This window comes from Maylandia zebra, linkage group LG7 (genome assembly GCF_041146795.1).
Source record: "Maylandia zebra isolate NMK-2024a linkage group LG7, Mzebra_GT3a, whole genome shotgun sequence".
NCBI lineage: Eukaryota > Metazoa > Chordata > Actinopteri > Cichliformes > Cichlidae > Maylandia > Maylandia zebra.
Window position 1 is genome coordinate 30096849 of NC_135173.1, and position 18627 is coordinate 30115475.

Sequence of the window (18627 nt, forward strand, 5' to 3'; positions counted from 1 at the left end):
TTTCTGAAGAGAGAGTGGTTTTTGAATGAGTCAACAGAAGCCTGAAGAGATGTGTTTGGAGCCAACAGCATGGCTTCACTCTGATTTCAGCCTCCAGCCACCATAGTTCCCTCTCGGCTGCACACGTGTAGGTTAGTTTGATGCAGAGGAAACCTTCACCAAACTGTAAGACCACACAGAGGGATTTCATCAGGCTAGGGGCAGCACTTTACTGAACACCTGTGTGACGTGTTTGTGGCCTTAACTCAGCACCCACAAAGACAAGTGTAGACTGTGTCAGGTACTCAGGCAGAGGTCATCATTCAGAGAGGCTTCAGGAAGACGAAGAACTTAAAGAAGAAATGTTTGTGGACAGCTGTTGTTACAGATGTTACTTTTATTTCCAGACACATATTTCATTACACTGCTGAGCGCTGTTAAGTTTACAAATAGATCAGCAAATTTACAACCTTCCTCACCGTCACCTTTGTCCTCATTTTACTCTTTCCCAACACACGGTCGTACCAGCACAAAGCCCTGTTCAGTCATCCTCAACACCAATGTAAAATCAGACATCCATCCTGAACAAACAGTTCTTTGTTTTCAAATACAATTAGTAATGAATGAATTGTTATGAATCAGATATCATGGTGTTCCACAGGGATCGATCGTTGGACTTAAATTTAAAAAACTTAAATTTTACACTTGCGTCAGTGATTTGTTTTAATTTTAGTTTTTGCTGACGATACCATCCTATTCCTTGGAGATAACCACATTTATACAGGAAGGAAATTAAGTACAAATGTGAAAGATAAACTTGCCTGCCAACATTAACAGAAGTTACTGTAAATATTGCATTGTGACATTTCTGCCATTCATTTCAAATATTTTTCTCCCAAAATTTGAATTCTTCTACCATTAAACAGATAATTTTGTGATTTGTGTGCTGCTGAAATCAAATGTTTTCATGTTGATGGTGCTTGTAAAACAGGGGAACATCAAGCCTGCCAGAGATCATCTTCTGGGGATCATGAAAAGTTACAGTAAAGTTATGGAAATCGATTTTAATATTTTGTTATTTATAAAGTTCTGCACTATCTCAACACTAGCACTTTAATTCTGAAATAAAACCTGAAGCTTCAGCAGCACTAAGGCAGTGGAGGGATGAACTGCCCCTCTGGGGACCATGGATTATCACACTGCTAATGAAACACTCAGGATCCCGATGTGCAGGGCATCATGAACAGTCAGCGTTACGTTAACACTGAGTTAATGAAAATCACATTTTAATTCACATTTTAAGCGAAAAAAGGTGTCTGGATGATGCCGATGAGAAACTCCAGGGAAAAATGCTCCTGGAATAAAAGTAGATGAAAAAAGCAACATGATTACGGGACAAGAGGAAGGCCGAGGTGATTAGAAATATATGACTTCATCGTCCAATTTCAGACACAAAAACAAATCTGTCCTAATAATGATACTGCTGAAAGCCCAAGGGGAAATATCACAATGTTTACAACAAATTTAATAGCAATCTCACTGATTTGGACAATTGTGTAATGACCCTTCACAGACACGGTAATACGTTTTCCTGACCGCTAGCAGGGATGACAGTAATAATCACACTAAAGTAAGGACGCACCAGCGCCTCTGGAACTGATCTCAGGTTTTCCAGCCCACGGATGGCACAAAGTGACGACTACCTCGAGCTTCAACTGGTGACAACCTTGCAGCACAACAGTTCATTTTCTGCATCCTGGTAGCTTCTATGAAACATAAAAAATACCCCACAGAGTGGCCAGAGGTACTGTACACACTGAGAACCCCACACACACTCACATATTAAACACATTAAGGGAAGCAAACGCAGGAGGAAGTGATCCAAATGTTACAAACAGCTGTTTGCCATCCACCTGTCAGTCAGAAGCCACGCCCCTAATAATGTAAACTTTAATACAATTTAAACAGGTGAATCATAAAGAGTGATTATGAAGGGGAAATTATCTATAGAGACCAAACAGTTTGTGTATCAGGCTGTACATGTGTTTTTTTGGGCTGACTGCAGAAGAACCTGAGCCAGTCTGCTGGAAACAGTGACCCTGCCCTTTAACACGCTAACACTAGTGACAAATCCTTTCCTTGAATTATTGATGTTTTCAGTCACCTAGTTCTCTTGGAACTTTCATTTTCTCAGAAGGGAGTTTTTCTTCCCCACTGTTGCCGAGAGCTTCTGTCTAATTGCAGGGTCTTACAGTATAAACACCCCTGAGGCGACTGCTCTTGGATAGTTGAAGCAGTTTTACATGTTTTTTGTGTTATTAGGCTTAAAAGAGAAAGCCTAAAACCTACAGTGAAATGAAATCAACCAACTTGTAGGGACAATAGAGGAAAAAGCTCCTCGAGGTGAGCTAGTGATAAGTTCAGCTTTTCTCCATTCTAAGTGACTGAAGCCGCTACCAGAGGAAGTGACGACAGCCTGATAGCATCGCCTGCTAACATGGTGCCAAAGAAGTGCACTCGATGTCTGGAAGCTAAACATAGATCCAAAAGAAATGTGGTCTACTTAGAAACACGGTGGCTCTGAAGCAGGTACCACTTCATATGATCGTATTTGAACCGCTGATGATAAGAAGCAGCGTAAGAACACAAACAACTTTTATGCTCTGAACTGAAGAGTCTTTGTCAACAGCCCCAAGAGCTGCCAGGACAGAGGATGGTTTCATACAGGTATGAATATAGTTGAGTCTTTGGTGCATCTTGGGGACGGTACATTTGAAACCAGAAACTCCGCAGACATAAAGCTGCTGTGAATATGTCAGGTGTCAGCTGCCACCCAGCTGCCTGAGACTCTGCAGCTGTAACGGGTGGTGGGAGTCACTTTTTCTGATAGTGCGAGCATAGCTGGTGATCATCCAGAAACTGTGTGAGGAAGCTCAGTAGCTATAAAACAGAGACTCTGGGAGTAAGCAGGGAGTAAACATTTTCCCTGCCCATTCTGCTCTTAATCACCTATTTTAACCGCCCGCTGCGTGTGTGAAGAAGTACAACTCAAATCTCCAAATCTTCTAATGAGCAAGTGAATGTAGGTCCGACTTTCATCACAAAGGACAGACTTTTATTTGTTCCCCTAACCCAAACCAACGGGATCCAAAAGCCCATTGGTTTGGGTTCGAAAAAATGCAGTGAAGCGGCGAGCACTGACAAGAAGTCTGGTGGGACACAACCCAACAACTGTGCTTCACCCCAGACTGCAGTCACTCTCACTGTCATTTCTAACCTGAGTCCGTCTGTGCTGAACAGAGTGGCTCGTCTTTGCGTAGCAGACATGACTCGATGGGCAGGTCTCTGGTTCTATCCTTATAGAAAAACCAGTTCTGCAGATTTATCGCTGTTGTGCAGAAATGATGTCACTCTTTATTGAGGAATTTCTGTTTCAGGCCGCTGAGGTTCAGGCTGGACTGTGTGACTGAAGACACCAACATGTTTTTTTGCCGTATTATTAGGAACAGCTTGCATTTAATTGCCAACCTGACCTGTTCAGTCACAGAAGGACAGCAGGCTGTATTGCTGTGTTGGTGCTCCAAAGTTGCTCCAAAGTTGGATCTGATTGTGAGCGGTCACAGCATTGTTCCCCGTCTCAGCGCGCTGATCTCTACAACTTTGGTGGGTCTGTGTCCACCACCACTGTCTGCCCTGCTGTAACTGCAGCACCAGCAGCACCCATTTAAACTGAGACTGTGTTAAACTGACAGGGGCTTGGTGGTCTAATACCATGATAACAGCTGTAGCTTTGTTAGCAATACACCTACAACCAATCAAGACAAGAGGAGGAAAAAACCTAAAACTCCCAAATTTTGTTTGGTTGAGAGTACACACACATCGCTGTGTGTCCTGCAGCTGAGTCCTTCTTCCTTTGTTTGCTTCCACATGTCTGTACATCCACATTCAGCCACCGACACTCATGCACAAACACACACACACACACTCGCACAATTTTACACTTACATTTGTGAAATATACACTCTTTTTTCATATTCCACATTAAATGAAGTTTTTACAGAATGTTGACAACAAAATGAAGAGAAAGACCTGCGAAAAGCACACTGGTGTACAGCATGAGTGTTTGTGTCCTTGTGGGGACCCTGTTTGCCCGCTAACGAGGTCTAAGGGGAGGGTTACAGCGTGTGCGTTTGAATGTATGCAGTATAGCTTTCTTGCCACCAGAGAGGTCCAGGGAAGTGATAAATTGAGCTGACAAACACAGAGGAATGATCCGTCCCATCTGTCCAGCTCTGTCGTCTCTCTCACCATCGCGCTGCCAACTTTAAGACTTGTTCTCCGTGTTTGTGTGTGTGTTTGTGTGCGTGTGTGTGCAGTTCCAAGCTTGAGCCAAAGTCCCTGTGTTTCTGAGCCCAGCTGTCTCGGATCCCAGAAAGCTGGAGGCAGTGAGTCTGAGCCGGGCTGCACACAAACTCTGCAGACACCGAGCTTTGGAAACGAAGTCAATGTGATCGAAAATCCCAGGAGTCTCTCTGTGTCTGCCTCTCTCATTCTCACCCTCGCTCAAACACACAACACACCCTCTCACGGTGTGTGTGCACTGTGTGTGTGGTGCAGAGAGCTGGCTAATCCGAACGTCCTCCAGAATAACTTCCCTCCTCCTCTGAAAGGCAGTTGTTGATGCTGGACGTCTGCTGGCTGACATTTAGTGTGTGTGTGTGTGTGTGTCTGTGTGTATGTGTGTTTGTAAATGTCTGTGTGTGTGTGTGTGTGTGTGTGTGTGTGTGTGTGTGTGTGTGTGTGTGTGTGTGTGTGTGTGTGTGTGTGTGTGTGTGTGTAAATCTGTGTGTGGGCATGTATGTGTGTATGCTAGTTCACATTTATGAGACGTGGAACAGGAACGCTGGCAGGATGGACACACACACAGTCACAGGGAGGAGGTGGAGGAGTGGGGCTGATGGCCGGCTGCTGCTTCTTGGCCCTGCAGAGTCCTGAGAGTCTATCGAGCCCTGGGCCAACAGAGCCTGAGCACAGAGGGGGGACAAAGGCACGAGCATTAGTGCACAAGTGTTTGTAACGCCTCATTCTGTGGTGTCCTGAAAATCTTACAAATGATGAAGCTGCTTGTTAGCTGGAAATCAATATACCTGTAAATCTATCCATGAAAGTTTGTATAAAGTCCCTCTGACCAGCTCCCGTTCTAATTACAGACAGCCACATTTCATTCTTCAGTACTAATATTATAAATCCAAAATTCGTGTGTCACTGGTGACTGCAGATTTCTGAAACAAAGCTTTTCTATCGAGCGGGTTCAGTTGTGGGCGGTGTTAGAATGCCTCATACCTCATATCTGGCTTCAGATAAAGTTTTCTGCAATTAAATATTAATTCTTCATCAATATATAATTTCCTACTTTTTCAGATGTGTACCGTTTAATCTTGTCCTGCTATAATAATATAATAATAAATCTACGTACGGCTGTGTTAAAGTCTCTCACCACTGACTGCATGTCAAACTCTCAGATATCCAAAATTGAATTTTGCTATCAATAATTGATTTATTTCTTTTGTAACTGTCAGCTGTAGATGGCGGCGTCACTTAACTAGAGCAAGCAACTCGGAGCGTGAACCTCTGAAAATGAAGCTGAAGAGGAAACATAAAGCGTAAAATCTGTGGTATTGCACATTTGTAACATCGCTTCACTTTTATTCTTTATGTTTATTTTGTTGCAGGAGGAGCAGTATCCTACTGTGGTCGCCGCCCTCAGCACAGATGGTGTGTGGAGGCCGAGCAGGAGAGGTGTCTGCAGGAAGGTAAAGTGAGTCACAGAGCTGAGCTTTTATGGGCTGCTAAATATCTGAGTCTAACTCTCTTGCTTGAGTTTCAGCAGGTAATTCATTTTGTGTCTCTCTGTTTTACAGACAGATCTCCACCGAGGCGCAGCCGCTCCTTTTCTTTGCCGCCACACTCTCTGCAGCTTCTTATTCGTGCATATTTCATGTTGGAAGTTCATCTCCAGCTTCAGGTTTGGCAATAATATATCAATAAATTCAAACAAAGTGCTCCCATGTTCTCCATCTGTCACGTGACTCTCCTCTCCAACCTGGGGTGGTAACAGCTGCTGATGAAGATATTAGTGTGGTGATCAAGTGTTAATACAGAGCAGCTTATTGGAGGGAGCCTCACTTTGTTTCCTCACACTACACTTTACAGTTCAGCTGTGGATCTTTAACCCGAAAACAGATGGAGGACACTCAGTGAACCGGCCACAGGGAGGCTTACACAGGAAGTCTAGCAGCGAACTCTTAGAAATGAGAGTGGGCGAAAACACTGCTCGCTTTTTAATGTGCCAGCTGTGAAACTGAGAGCTGAGTACACACAGCATCCCATCATACACCGTTTCTAAAAGACTACAGACACTACACTCATACGGTCAGTCACAGGTAGCCCCGCCCTAAACCCTTTTCTGGTCCTTTCTGAGTAACAGGACCTGAAACTCCAAAATGGACATGGTGCTTAAATCAGGCCTGAAAGCAGCGACTGACACCATAAGCTCATTGGGAAAGAGTTTCCTGAGCTCAGAGCCAGAGGCAGTTTCACCCATCCTTTAACAGTCTTTCCTGAAGATCACATCTCACCTCAGAATGATCTCCTCATAATCTCACTCGACCAAAAAGCCCATGCTGTAATAAAACACCACTTAAGTTTACTTTTTTCCATTATGTTGACCAATAATAAAAGCTTTCTCTGTGATGTAATAGTGGCCCTCTCAGACACACAATCAGAAGACGTCTAGCAAACAGGTGTCAAACTTCAGTTCTTGAGGGCTGGTGAGGTGGCAATTCAGCCATTTGATTCATGTTACAGCAGCTCATGAGTGAAAGCACAAGGTGCAATAAAAGTACTTTTAGAAGTAAAAATTTCCAAACACTTACGTTTACTTACATTTATTTAAAATTACTTGAGAAGGGATAGGGGTTGCCACCTCAGCATGCAGTCAAGTTCTATTGAGTCTCGCTAATGACCTAATTTTATAAAAGGTTGCAGCAGGGACACATTTAAAAGTTTCAGGACACTGGCCATTGAGGACTGGCGTTTGACACCCCTGGTTTAGTATAATCAAGAACTTCCATTGTCTGGACTTGACTTCCTGTTCCATAAGGGGCGCTCTCAGGTCTGTCCAGAATGAACTTGCTCAGATGATTTTAGTGAAAGGGCTCTAAGCTGTCTGTCTCTGATAAAAATCATCTGTTCATTTTTCATCTCATCGTCTGATCTGATGATGCACGTCAGCGTCATATAAACAACCTGAACACCACATCAGCTGGTCCAAGTGATGGGGGAGATGGAGACCCCTCCACCCATTACTTCAACCATCATTTTTAAAGTTTTGATCAGAGCTGCTCACCTCCTCGCACTCGAAGTCATCAGAGGGGATGCACTTCTGTCCTCCATCCTGTAAAACAAGAGCTCACTGTGAGAAAGTATCAGGCTGAGTATTGAATAAGATCCATCCATCCATCCATTCAGATCAGTAATAAAATGTGTGAGTGAACAAGGTGCTTTCTGATGAGTTTCAATAGAAAAATCAAGCCATGGTGCTGGACTGAGATCTGCAGGAATTTGAAGTGTGATCTCCCTCTGCTGAGAGTCTTCATCTGTAATATTGTGCAGAAGCTTGTCAGCGAAAGCTGAAGGCTTTAGTTGATCTGTAAAAACTCTCAGATTCTCTCATGGTGCACGCAAAGACCTCCACAATATTTTCAATAAATGATGGCGCCATTTTCCACAGAACTGACTGGCCAGTGCATGGGCTTAATCATGCTGTAACCACTGTGAACCCAGAGTTAAACCTCCCTAAATTCCAAACCCTGTATCACAGTACAGACCACAGACTAATAATCATAATGATTTTTGTACTTATACTGAGGTTTTGATGCATATGCTCAATAATCCAGGTAAGTAAATCCCCAAAAGTTGATTCTGTTCATGTGGACGTAGCGCTTTCAGTGGGAGAAACGTTTCGTCACTCATCCGAGTGACTTCTTCAGTCTCAGCTGACTACAGGTTTCCCCAATCTTATAATGATTCACTTGCTTAAATCAAAAGGATTTAGTTCCAAAAAATACTCAGAGTCAGGTCCATAAATACCTGGACCCCACAGAGGTTTGAAATGCAGCATGCACACTTCAGCTTTAATTCAGAGGTAAAAATTACAGTCAGTGTTTTCAAAGGCTCTCGGGTTCTCTGCAGATGTCTGTCAAACTGAGTGGAAACAACAGATTCCTCAGAAACAGATCATCAATAATTAAAGCAGATGGTCAAAACCTGAAGTAAAATGTGGTGTTTGGACCACTGCTTCTGTGAGACCGTTAAAGGAAGCAGCTCCTCCACGTTTCAGCCTCCTCGGGTTTTTAAATCGAGCTCCACCTTCATTAAAATGCAGAGTGCTGATGATGACAAGGATGCACACTTATTTGTCCTCAAACACACACATGCCAGCATTTATCTCCGGCCTCCATCAGCTTCTTTGTCAGTGCTTCATTAGCATATCTCCTCCCGCTGCCTGGGTGGGTGAGTCAATCAGATCTTATCGCTCAGCGAGGAGGAAGAAAATTCTTTTCAGCGTCGGGGAAATCATCGCAAGTGGCCAGATCATTATCATTTCCCTGAAATATACATGCGCAGAGCCACAAATAGGCATCCATGTGCACGCGCACAGGCTTATTTAACCTGATCATTAAAGCGTGCAGATGATTTGCTATCATATGGACATCTTCTGACGCCGGACGCCTCTGCATGTCTGCTTCCTTTAAAAGAGCTGAAAATGATCGCTGTATTCACGAGCTTTGGGGAAAAGACACCATTATACAGTATGCATGAGGTGATATACAGCATCAACAGAGACGCAGCGCACAGCAGTATCACATTCCTGCCGATCCCTTTCTCTCTTTATCTGCCTGTTTTTCAGATGTAACTCCATCTGCACTGCCGGCTGTCCACAGAGCATTCAGACCCACTCCAAACATGCACGCTGACATCGCAGGTCTTTAGAAAGAGGCTTTGAAAGTGCTGACAGGTAGCCGTCTGCAGCTCTCTGCACTTGGTGGAGGGCTGCAGGGTGAATTCATACTGTCACACTATGTTAAACGTGCAGTACAGGTGCTGTGAAATTGGATCATCTGACTGAGGGTTGGTCTCCTGTGCATTTACAGGTGCTCAGAATGCTTCTGCAGGCACTCTGGCATAAAAGGGTTGGTTGAAGAATGGAGACAGGAAAATAAACCATCCATCCATCGTTCTTCAGCAGTAGCCTTCAGCAGATCGCTGAACTAGAATTTAGTTACAGGTTACAGGAAGCCAGAGGTCACGTCCCATTTGGACCTCTGTGATTTGAACATTGTTCCACTTTTTAAAAAAACAAAACAAAAACCCTGTTTCCTCTCACTTCTGCTCAGTGGTTCTCCTTACTGTCAGCTAGTGGGTTAGGTTTAGGTGGGACTCTGCACCTCATGAAACTTGATGAAAACTTGGGTCTGAGCAGACCATCACTGTGACCTGATGTAGTGTTTTCCAACTGAGGTCCAGGGGTTGTGGGAAACACTGAACAGAAATTCAGAAAGACAGATTTTTGATCATGATCTTTGTTTGTGTTGTCGTTTTTAAGTTTGGTTTTCTGACTTTTAGAAGAACTCATCCTTCCTGCGATGATCTGCTTTCACCTCGGCTCTTTATCCTTCCAGCCGGTTTCTCAAAGCCACATTTAACACGCCAGAGTTTACTTTCCATCTGTTTGCCTTCTTAACGCTTCCATCTTGGCAGTCTGTGAACTTCAAATGAAAACACTAAGCTCAGAACACACACGTCTTCATAAAGATGATCCACTGCAGCACTCTGCACCCACTCAGACATTACAGCTGAAATGCTGGCCACGATGTGCTGTGCTGTATGTGGACTGGATGCAGACTCATATCTGTGCTACAAGGATGTCTGCAGGCTGGACATAAAGGGAAGCACCATCGACCCTGAGGCCCGGTTGAGTTCAGACGACCATCACAGTGATCAACGCTGCAGCTGGACTGAGAGATGGGAAAACAGACACATGAGCTCCAATTCATCCGAACACTGTGCTCTGTGCAGCAAAAGAATTAAACAGAAAGAAATAAAAATGAATAGAAATGGTCCAAAAAGCAGGGACAATCCTCACGAGGAGGAACAAACTGAGTCATCTGCTCTTTATCTTAAGCCGAACAAATCCAACCCGTAAAGGTCCCAGAATTGCAAACCCTGGTCTTCATTCTTGCTGCACTGAAGAATGAGAATTACAGAAACTGTTTCCATTCCAGGAAAAGAGGACCAGAACTTTGTGCACTTCCTGTCACAGGGACCACCCTAGTGGGACCTTTTTTACCTCACTGTCACCATAAAGCTGCTGATCCTAAAGTTGGAACCACAGTCATCAGAGGCCATGTGAGAAGTAACTGCAACAAATGCAATAACTGGCAGATGCAGCCTTCAATTTCTAACACCAAAATTTATAAACAGTATCATAGGTGGGCGGAGCTTCTGGGTCTGAAGACTGCAGCCACAGGGGGTGATATATGTGGCTGCAAAACAAATCTACACCCTCTGCAAACACTTCTCTGATTTTATGCTCAATAACTTATTTTAGGTGATACTGAATAAAACAAAAAGTCACTTTTGTAAATTTTGGTCGTTTGATGTTTCAGAACGGTTTATCTGGGATACACGCACTGGTTAACTCTCAGTCCTAAATCATTAGCCAATGAGAGTTCCCTTTCATAGTCTCCCCCACCCCGTTCTCGTCACATGTCGTTTGAAAACACCAACATGTCAACAGTGGAAACTTTCATCTCGAGCCTTCAAACTGGAACCTCACAAACGAGTAGGTCAACTGAGTACATGATAATGATATGTAATCTCAAATCTGCTAAAAGGGCCTCTGGTTAAACGTCACTAAAGCACGCAGTGCACAGGGAAAAAAAGAGGGTACTCCAGGGTCAGAACTTCTAAGAAACTCTATAAAACTGCAAGGCAGGGTTTCTCCTCTCAAACCAATCACCACCAGTTATTTGACAACAATCAGCAACCACCTGGAAACCACAGTTACTGTCACTAACAGGACAAATCATCCTTCAGTTTCAAAGATCTGTAATAGAGGTAGTAGTAGAGGTATATACTTGCTTGTAGACACTGTGGATGGGCACATTGGTTGGCATGAAGCCATGCTATTCTGACATGGTAGCTGGTACATTGTAGTCTCGGTGAAGTTTGGTAGAAGCTGGAGGCCACATGTCACTCGAAGGTGAACTCACCTTCCAATGACAAAGCTCCAAGCTCACCCAGCCGTAACCAGAACTTCAAAACTTAGCATGGCTTAACTTGCTTCTGCTTCTGTTGTTGGGATTATGTGTGGAATTTACAGTGTGACTGAAGCTGTTACCAGTTATCAGAGCCTTTGAGTCCAGTGCAGTGGAAACAGGCTGAAGAAGTGTCACCTTTACAGGCCTGATCACTATGCTGTACACCGGCCTTTGGTTAGGGTTAACAGACACTGATTATTACAGTCAGGGATGCATGGCTTTGTAATTGGAAGATGGAACAACACTGCTAATTAAAGGTTCGTGGAGCCACCCGTCAACCTGAACCTCCACCTTAGGTGTTCTTTTTTTTACTAAAATATCAGCTGATTTCCTGTTTTTGTCCCATCATGAGAATTCTGACCACTGGAAAGCTGCTGGTGTTTAAGCACAATTTCCAGAAATGCCTGAGATATCTGCACAAAATAGAGCTATTGCTACTTTTAGCTGCTCCCTCCTTCCCAGCGGGGACCTCCATATGTTTGATTTGGCAGAATTTCATATTGGATGCTCTTCCTTCAACCCCAGAGGGATTAGTGTCTCCTCCGCACAAAATATTAACTGTAAAACTCTTTCTCTACTACAAAGACAAAGAGAATAAAAAAAACCCATATGTTTAGGTGTACGAGTGCACCAAAATAAATGAAAGTCTTCACATATTCAAGGCTTACGATCTAAAACAGAATGCCAAAATCCACAAACTGCTCCACAGCAGACAAATAGGAAGAAGACCCCAGTCTGCAGAACTGCAGACTGGAGTTTATTACAGACACATCAGCTTCAGCTCCAGTTTCAGTGATACTAACTCAGTATTTTGTGACTCCAAAACTGAAATGTATTAGAGGTGTTCCGGGATGGCATGAATGCTGGCAATGTGCTTAAAAAATAAGAACATTGCAGCTTTGGCTCAACCTTTAATTTTCCACATTGGCACAAGACTGCCAACACAGAGCTCAGACAGACCGAAAGAAAAAAATCTGTTAGACATTTGGCTGCATGTGAGGAAACCATCACATAGAAACAGCTGAAGCCAAAACCCTCCAACAGAGGATGGCTGGACTTCAAGACTCAACATAAACTCTATAAAAAATCCAGCATTTACATTATAATTATAAATAAACTAATAAAGTAGCCCTCATGTCTGTTTCAAACTAAAGAGAGGTATCAGCTTCTGCAGCTAGTTGAAATCATGGCCCTGGAAATGTGTTGAGGACATTCTGCGGTACCAGTCAGTGTATGCTGGGTTCACTGGTCCACTTGTGTCTCCTGCTTTGCCTCTCCAGTCTAACACAGATAGTTTTACACATTACACGTTTCTGTGTGTACGTGTGTATATGGTTTTAAATATGCATTGCATGTTTTTTAGAGTATTTTTGGAATGGTAAAGTATATGATACCATGTCATAATTGAGAACCAACAGCAGGAAGTGACATTTATGGACTGGTCATTTAGTTCAGTCCTGAGGGTGGTGCAGTCTTTGAGCATGCTGATGTTGTTTAGCTGTCCAGGTTTAAATAAGAAGATTCACTGATTCATTGAGGTGTGTAAATTGTTACACATCTCAGAAACTCATTAAACTCATTGGTTTGTTGCAGAATTCTCTCTTTTCTGTATTTGAGCCCACATTAAATGAAGCTACAAACTCAGTACACACTGACTTGGATAACGTGCACACTCATGATCAGCAAAACTAATGTTGGGTATTTTTTGTAGAGTTTTCATTTCTTTCATCATTAAAAGTTATATGTGTATGCAAGTGGGTTAAAAATGTAAAAGTTCAGTAAAATGTCACATCCATCCCATTATATGATGAAGTTTTCTATAATTCATGCTTTAAATCTCTTTCATAATGCATAGCAATTTAGTTTGGCCTATATAACCTCCAGCCTTGCACCTCTTCTCTGTACATAATGGATGGAATTCCACTTTCCCACAATGCAGGCAGGATGACGCTAATGTGTGTGAAGGTGAAGAAGAGCGACGCACATAAAGCTGCAGTGCTCAGACCTCCTCAGTCATACCTGCTGTCTGCATTTGTCTTTCTATAACCACCCGTTTTTATTATACTGCTATAAAAAAATTAGCTTTTTCAGATTTATCCCTTTAGAACCAAATATTCATATTTTATTTTTTGAGGCGATCCACACAGTTTGACTTTAGTCACAGTGCTCCAAAGGTACGCGTTCTCCTGCTTTCGTGGTTTAATCGTGGCTATGAAACATCTTCAAAAGGAGAAACAAAATGAGGGCAAACATATATTTTTATGTGTTTTTTTATTGCTAATAATGAACAGACTAACTTAACCCCTGGAGGGTCCTAGAAAAATGCATACACTATCGGACCTAGAGCCACAAATCGACCACGCCATGAAAAGTGCCATAAAATATCTATATATTAATATTTTTTTCCACTTTAAATTAGCCAATCTTTTAGACCTACTTCTCCTTGAAATATTCATATCAAGTTTTAATTACATTTCGCGGATTTTAACCCTTTATATCCCAGTTTCGTCACATGGCCGCACTGTTTTTTTAGCCCCAAAAAACAAAGAAATCAAATATTTCCCAAAAGATACAATTCCAAGGCCCGGACTCCCGAGTACCACCAACATTCGGAAGATGGCCCATTATTTGGTTGTAATGACCGTGGAATGGGAAATAGCGTTTATAATGGGTTTCAATGGGGCACAAATCGACCACTAGGACCAATAGTGTAAGTTTATCTGTAGCTTAGCCACTGAAGCTAATTTCCGGAAGTCATACTGAAATTTTAACAGTAAATGTGACCGAACTTTTTTTTGCAGACTTTCGCTATATTCCATTCAACACTGTGCAAATGGCATGTAATCAAAATTTGAAAATAGCCACAAATCGACCCAAGACTCTCCAGGGGTTTTAAAGAAAGAAAATAACACAAGACCTTCCACGATTCTTGCTTCCTACTAATAGCTGGTTTAATTTTCCAAAAACTGAAAGTTATCTCAAAGATAAAAATATGCTACTGTGGATGGATGAGGTCAGTTAATTCATCCAAACTCGTGGGGCTGATATGAATACTTAGCCAGGAATCTTCATTTGCTTCTTTATCAGCTTTCCTCGCTTAACCACCACCTGATTTACAGATTTATAATCCGCGGTGTGCCAGCAAAACACCTGTGACTGAGCTCCAGATCTCCTCTCCACACAGGAATGTAAGATGCACTGTTTGCCTACCTGCTAGAGTTCTGAGACTGAGCTGAAAACACACAGACAGAGCTATCATGTCCTAAGCTTAAACACATTTTTACTGAGCCCCGGCATGGGAAGTATGAGAGGCATGCTCCTGTGGATTATACTGGACTGAATACAACCTAATATTTGTTTTTAAAGAGAAACTAGATAGTTATATGCTCCTTATATTTGATATAGATTTAAAATGAACAGTAGTGAGCTACCTGGCATGGATTTAGACTACCAGCATGGTACAGCCAACAGGTCTGTAAGAATCACACTACTGAGGTGAAGGTCCACTGGGGTTGGATGGATGGGTGTAAATTTCAGTATCAGAAAGTAAGTTTGAAGCAGGAACTATGCATGCATTCTTGGAGTGGACTGAAAAATACCGTAATGAGAACGGTTTGTCTGTGGTGTCTCAGTCAGCTCTGGAAGTGTTTGGTTAGCTGAGGGTAAACTGCACTAAGCTTTCAATTATTGAAAACTCAAACCAAGTTCACCATGTCCTCTCAGCAGAAACACAACCATTAATAGCACAGCTTCTATAATACATTTGACCACCTCAGCCTCTATACTCCTGCATCCTTCTGTAATTAATAATCCAGCTGAAAAAAAAGGTTAGGTCCTTTGGACTTAAATTTTCAAACATCTGGCAAACATGGTGGCATAATCTCTGCCACCTAAAACTGCACATACATTTTTATGCAGATTACACTGTTTTATATGCCACTGGCCGTTCCTCAGATCAGGCCACTGCAAATGTACAGTCTGCTTTTGGTACATTTCAAAATTCTCTGATCACACATAATCTTATTTTAAACTCTGATAAAACAAAATGCATGAGTGCATTTAAGGTCAACTAAAAATATCCAGCATACAGTCCATACTAAAACTCATCATGGTCATTAAAATTGTTCTCTGTTATAAATATTTAGGACTCTGGCTGGAAGTTAGACTCACTTTTAAAAACCACTATTGAGGAAAATTAAAGATGAAGATTAGAGTTTCACATAGAAACAAATCTTGTTTCTCATTCACAAGCACATTGCCAGTCTTGGTAAATGGACTGCTTCTTACAAAGCGCTTTTCTACTGTACCTGAGCACTCAAGGCACTTTATACAACTTGACTCATTCACCCGTTCACACAAGCACTTTTCTATGTAGGGGAGAGCGGGGTAAGTTGTCACACTTTTCACACTGACTAACTTTTACTGAGCACCATACATCACAACGTAATAAATGTTTCACCAAATGAAAGAAGGAAGTCTCGGGCACATATGATGTATTCATTACATTTTCATATCTTATCTCATTACGGAGTTGTAGACTGTTGAATGGAGAATGTGCACTTGTGACAATTTGCCCCATCGGCAGGTAAGTTGTCACACTAGATTATCTTAAAATAAGAACACAAATACTTAATTGTGATTATTGATTTTAATTGTTAAATTCAAACCAAAACTGGAAATTTGAACAATTATGCCAAGAGAATTTGGAAAAAAACAATTATTTCAATCCAATACACATTTTAATCAAAACATTAAGTAGAAAGAAAACTTTAGTTTGAACTTTAAACTCAAATGTTCTCTGGCTTGCACATAAATCCATCATAACTGAATGGAATGCTGCAAATAACTTGCTTTACTTAACATGTTAATCCTCTGAACAAAACAGATGCCCTATTTCTGATTAATCAGACTCAACTTCAGAGTCACAATTCTGGCACACATAAATTGCCTGGCCTGAGGTGCAAGCATCATGGGCCCATTTGTTGCATTTTATGCATTTTACCCAGGTCTCTTTTGGACGACTGTTTGAAAATGGCTCCACACAGACAAGGCAGAAGCACTCTTCATCATCTGATGATGACTCTTGAATTATTTTTCTTCTTTTAGCTGCGTTGTTCTTCATAGGTCCAGATGTTTTCCCCCCTCGCGTCCCTCTCTTTTGAAACAGCTTTTTGCTAGATTCAGCCTTATTCTTTTCTTTTTCTAGTTGCTGCTTCACTGGCGTGTCGGTTAGAATTGCTGATTTGCGTCGTTTTCTTCCTTTGCTGTTTGGTTTTCGGCGGCCAGCTTTTGGATATGGCCGGATGTCCTCTGGAGTTGGTAGTCTGCTGTCAGTAATTGCAGTGCTGGGTAAGGGTGAGCTCGTGATAGAGATGGTGCTGGGGCTTGGCAGTTCAGAGTTGGTGCTGGGGCCTAGCAGTGCAGAGTTGGTGCTGGGGCCTGGCAGTGCAGAGGTAGTGCTGGGGCCTGGCAGGGCAGGGTCCGGAATAGGGCGATCTGTGACGTAGGATGGTGCAAACTCGGCTTCCAGAAATACATTTCTGTTGTAAGGTTGAATCCCAGACGCCCTAAAACCAGCCTGAATGTTCAATGGGGTTGCAGCCAGAGGATATGCAATTGCCACAATCCCAGGAATGTCATAAATAGACATTGTCTTCCCAGGGTTGTTCCTCATCCAGGCATCACACGTGCTGTTGATGTGCCTCTTTAGTGGCCCGTAGACAGACCTGTCTAATGGTTGGAGCCGATGTGAGCAGTGGGGTGGGAATGACAGCATGATTATGCCATTTTCTTTGGCATAATTGAGTCCATCAATGGACAGATGAGACTCGTGGTTGTCCAAAAGGAGTAAACAGGGCTTCTCCTTTGAACACTTTGTATGTTCATTGAAATGTTGCAGGAAGTCAACAAAGTGTGTGTCTTTCATCCATCCAGAGGAATTTGCCCCTCCTTTGCTGCCGGGTGGCCCGTTGATCAGGAAATGGTTACGGAAGTGGACACGCGGGAAAATAAAGTATGGAGGTAAACTATTCCCTATGGCTGAGACAGCACAGGCCAGTGTGACAAGGGTTCCCCTTTCAGCAGAGGTCAATGACCCTACTTGTTTGAATCCACGTCTGGCCAACACTTTGTCTGGTTTATGTACAGTGGTGACCCCAGTTTCATCAACATTCCAAATGTCTCCTGGTCCAAACTCATATTTGCATAACACTTTTTCCAAGTTGTCAAAGAAAGCATTGACATTCTCTCTGTTGAAGCTACTTGCCCTGGCAAGGCTAGTTGCTTCTGGCTTTCTCAGTGACAATGTTGTATGCCGCTTTAAAAAGCCTGTAAACCACTCTTTGCTGGCCTTTTCTTTTTCTGCCCACAAAGGCACAAACTTCAGTTTGTGTGCCACAGCAAACTGGTAGGCAAGCTTTCTGACCTCACTTGGTGACAGACCAAAATAAATGTCAGCTGACCTAGTAATATACTCAACAAGCTGCTTTTCCAAATCAGGGGAAAAAATCTTCCTTGGCGTTGTATAACCAACCATTGTTGTTGGCATGGCTGTCTGACTTTCAATTTCTTCTCTGGTAATCTTTTGACAATACCGAGTTAGAGTACGGTAATTTATGTCAAAATCCTTTGCTGTACTTCTGATTGATTTGTTCTGCATCTTTACCTGCCTGACTGCCTTTAACATAATGTCAGGTGGTGTTCTGCCACGCTCTGTCTTTCGTTGATAATTTCGAACCATCTTACTTTCTTCCTTCCTTCCTTAATTCCTGCCTCTCCTTCCTTTCTTCAAAAACCTTATTGCAAATACAAATGAATTACAATATCACAATTTTTTGGAGCATTTATTTGTATTGGGGCAAGTTGTCACATGTGACGACTTGCCCCAAAGTTAATGAGACAACTTGCCCCAAACTGACATTTATGCTAATTTTGGCTAAATGTCAGGGTTAGCTCAACATAGCACATCAGCTGAAGTATCAAAAGACACGTTAATGTCTCCTCTATTTTGTGTAAAATAATAATTTGTAACATCTATACCTAACAAAGTTGTACTGAAGAAAATTTAAAGTGATTTATTTTTCCTTTTAGGTCAAAAAAATAAAAAAGATGTGCTCACCTCAGATTAGAGCAGTCTTGACCACATGTGAACAGGAGGTTGACTATAGAAGAAGAAGTCACACAAAGTGGCTATTTCATTTTTGAGATAGAGCCTCTAGTGTTGGAGTTATGAACAGTGTGACAACTTACCCGTGTGACAACTTAC

The 18627-nt window shown here is 42.3% G+C and overlaps 1 protein-coding gene across 1 annotated transcript in view; it reads right to left on the reverse strand.

Annotated features, from left to right (window-relative positions):
* Positions 1–358: 358 nt before the first annotated feature.
* The window catches only part of gfra2b (GDNF family receptor alpha 2b), a 164339-nt gene continuing 146070 nt past the window's right edge, over positions 359–18627 (reverse strand). The window contains exons 9-10 of the mRNA XM_004561831.4: positions 7388–7435; positions 359–5003 (exon numbers count right to left, since the gene is read on the reverse strand). Of these exons, the coding sequence (XP_004561888.1) occupies positions 4860–5003; positions 7388–7435 (192 nt within the window). The 3' untranslated portion in view covers positions 359–4859. The remainder of the gene's footprint in view (positions 5004–7387; positions 7436–18627) is intronic.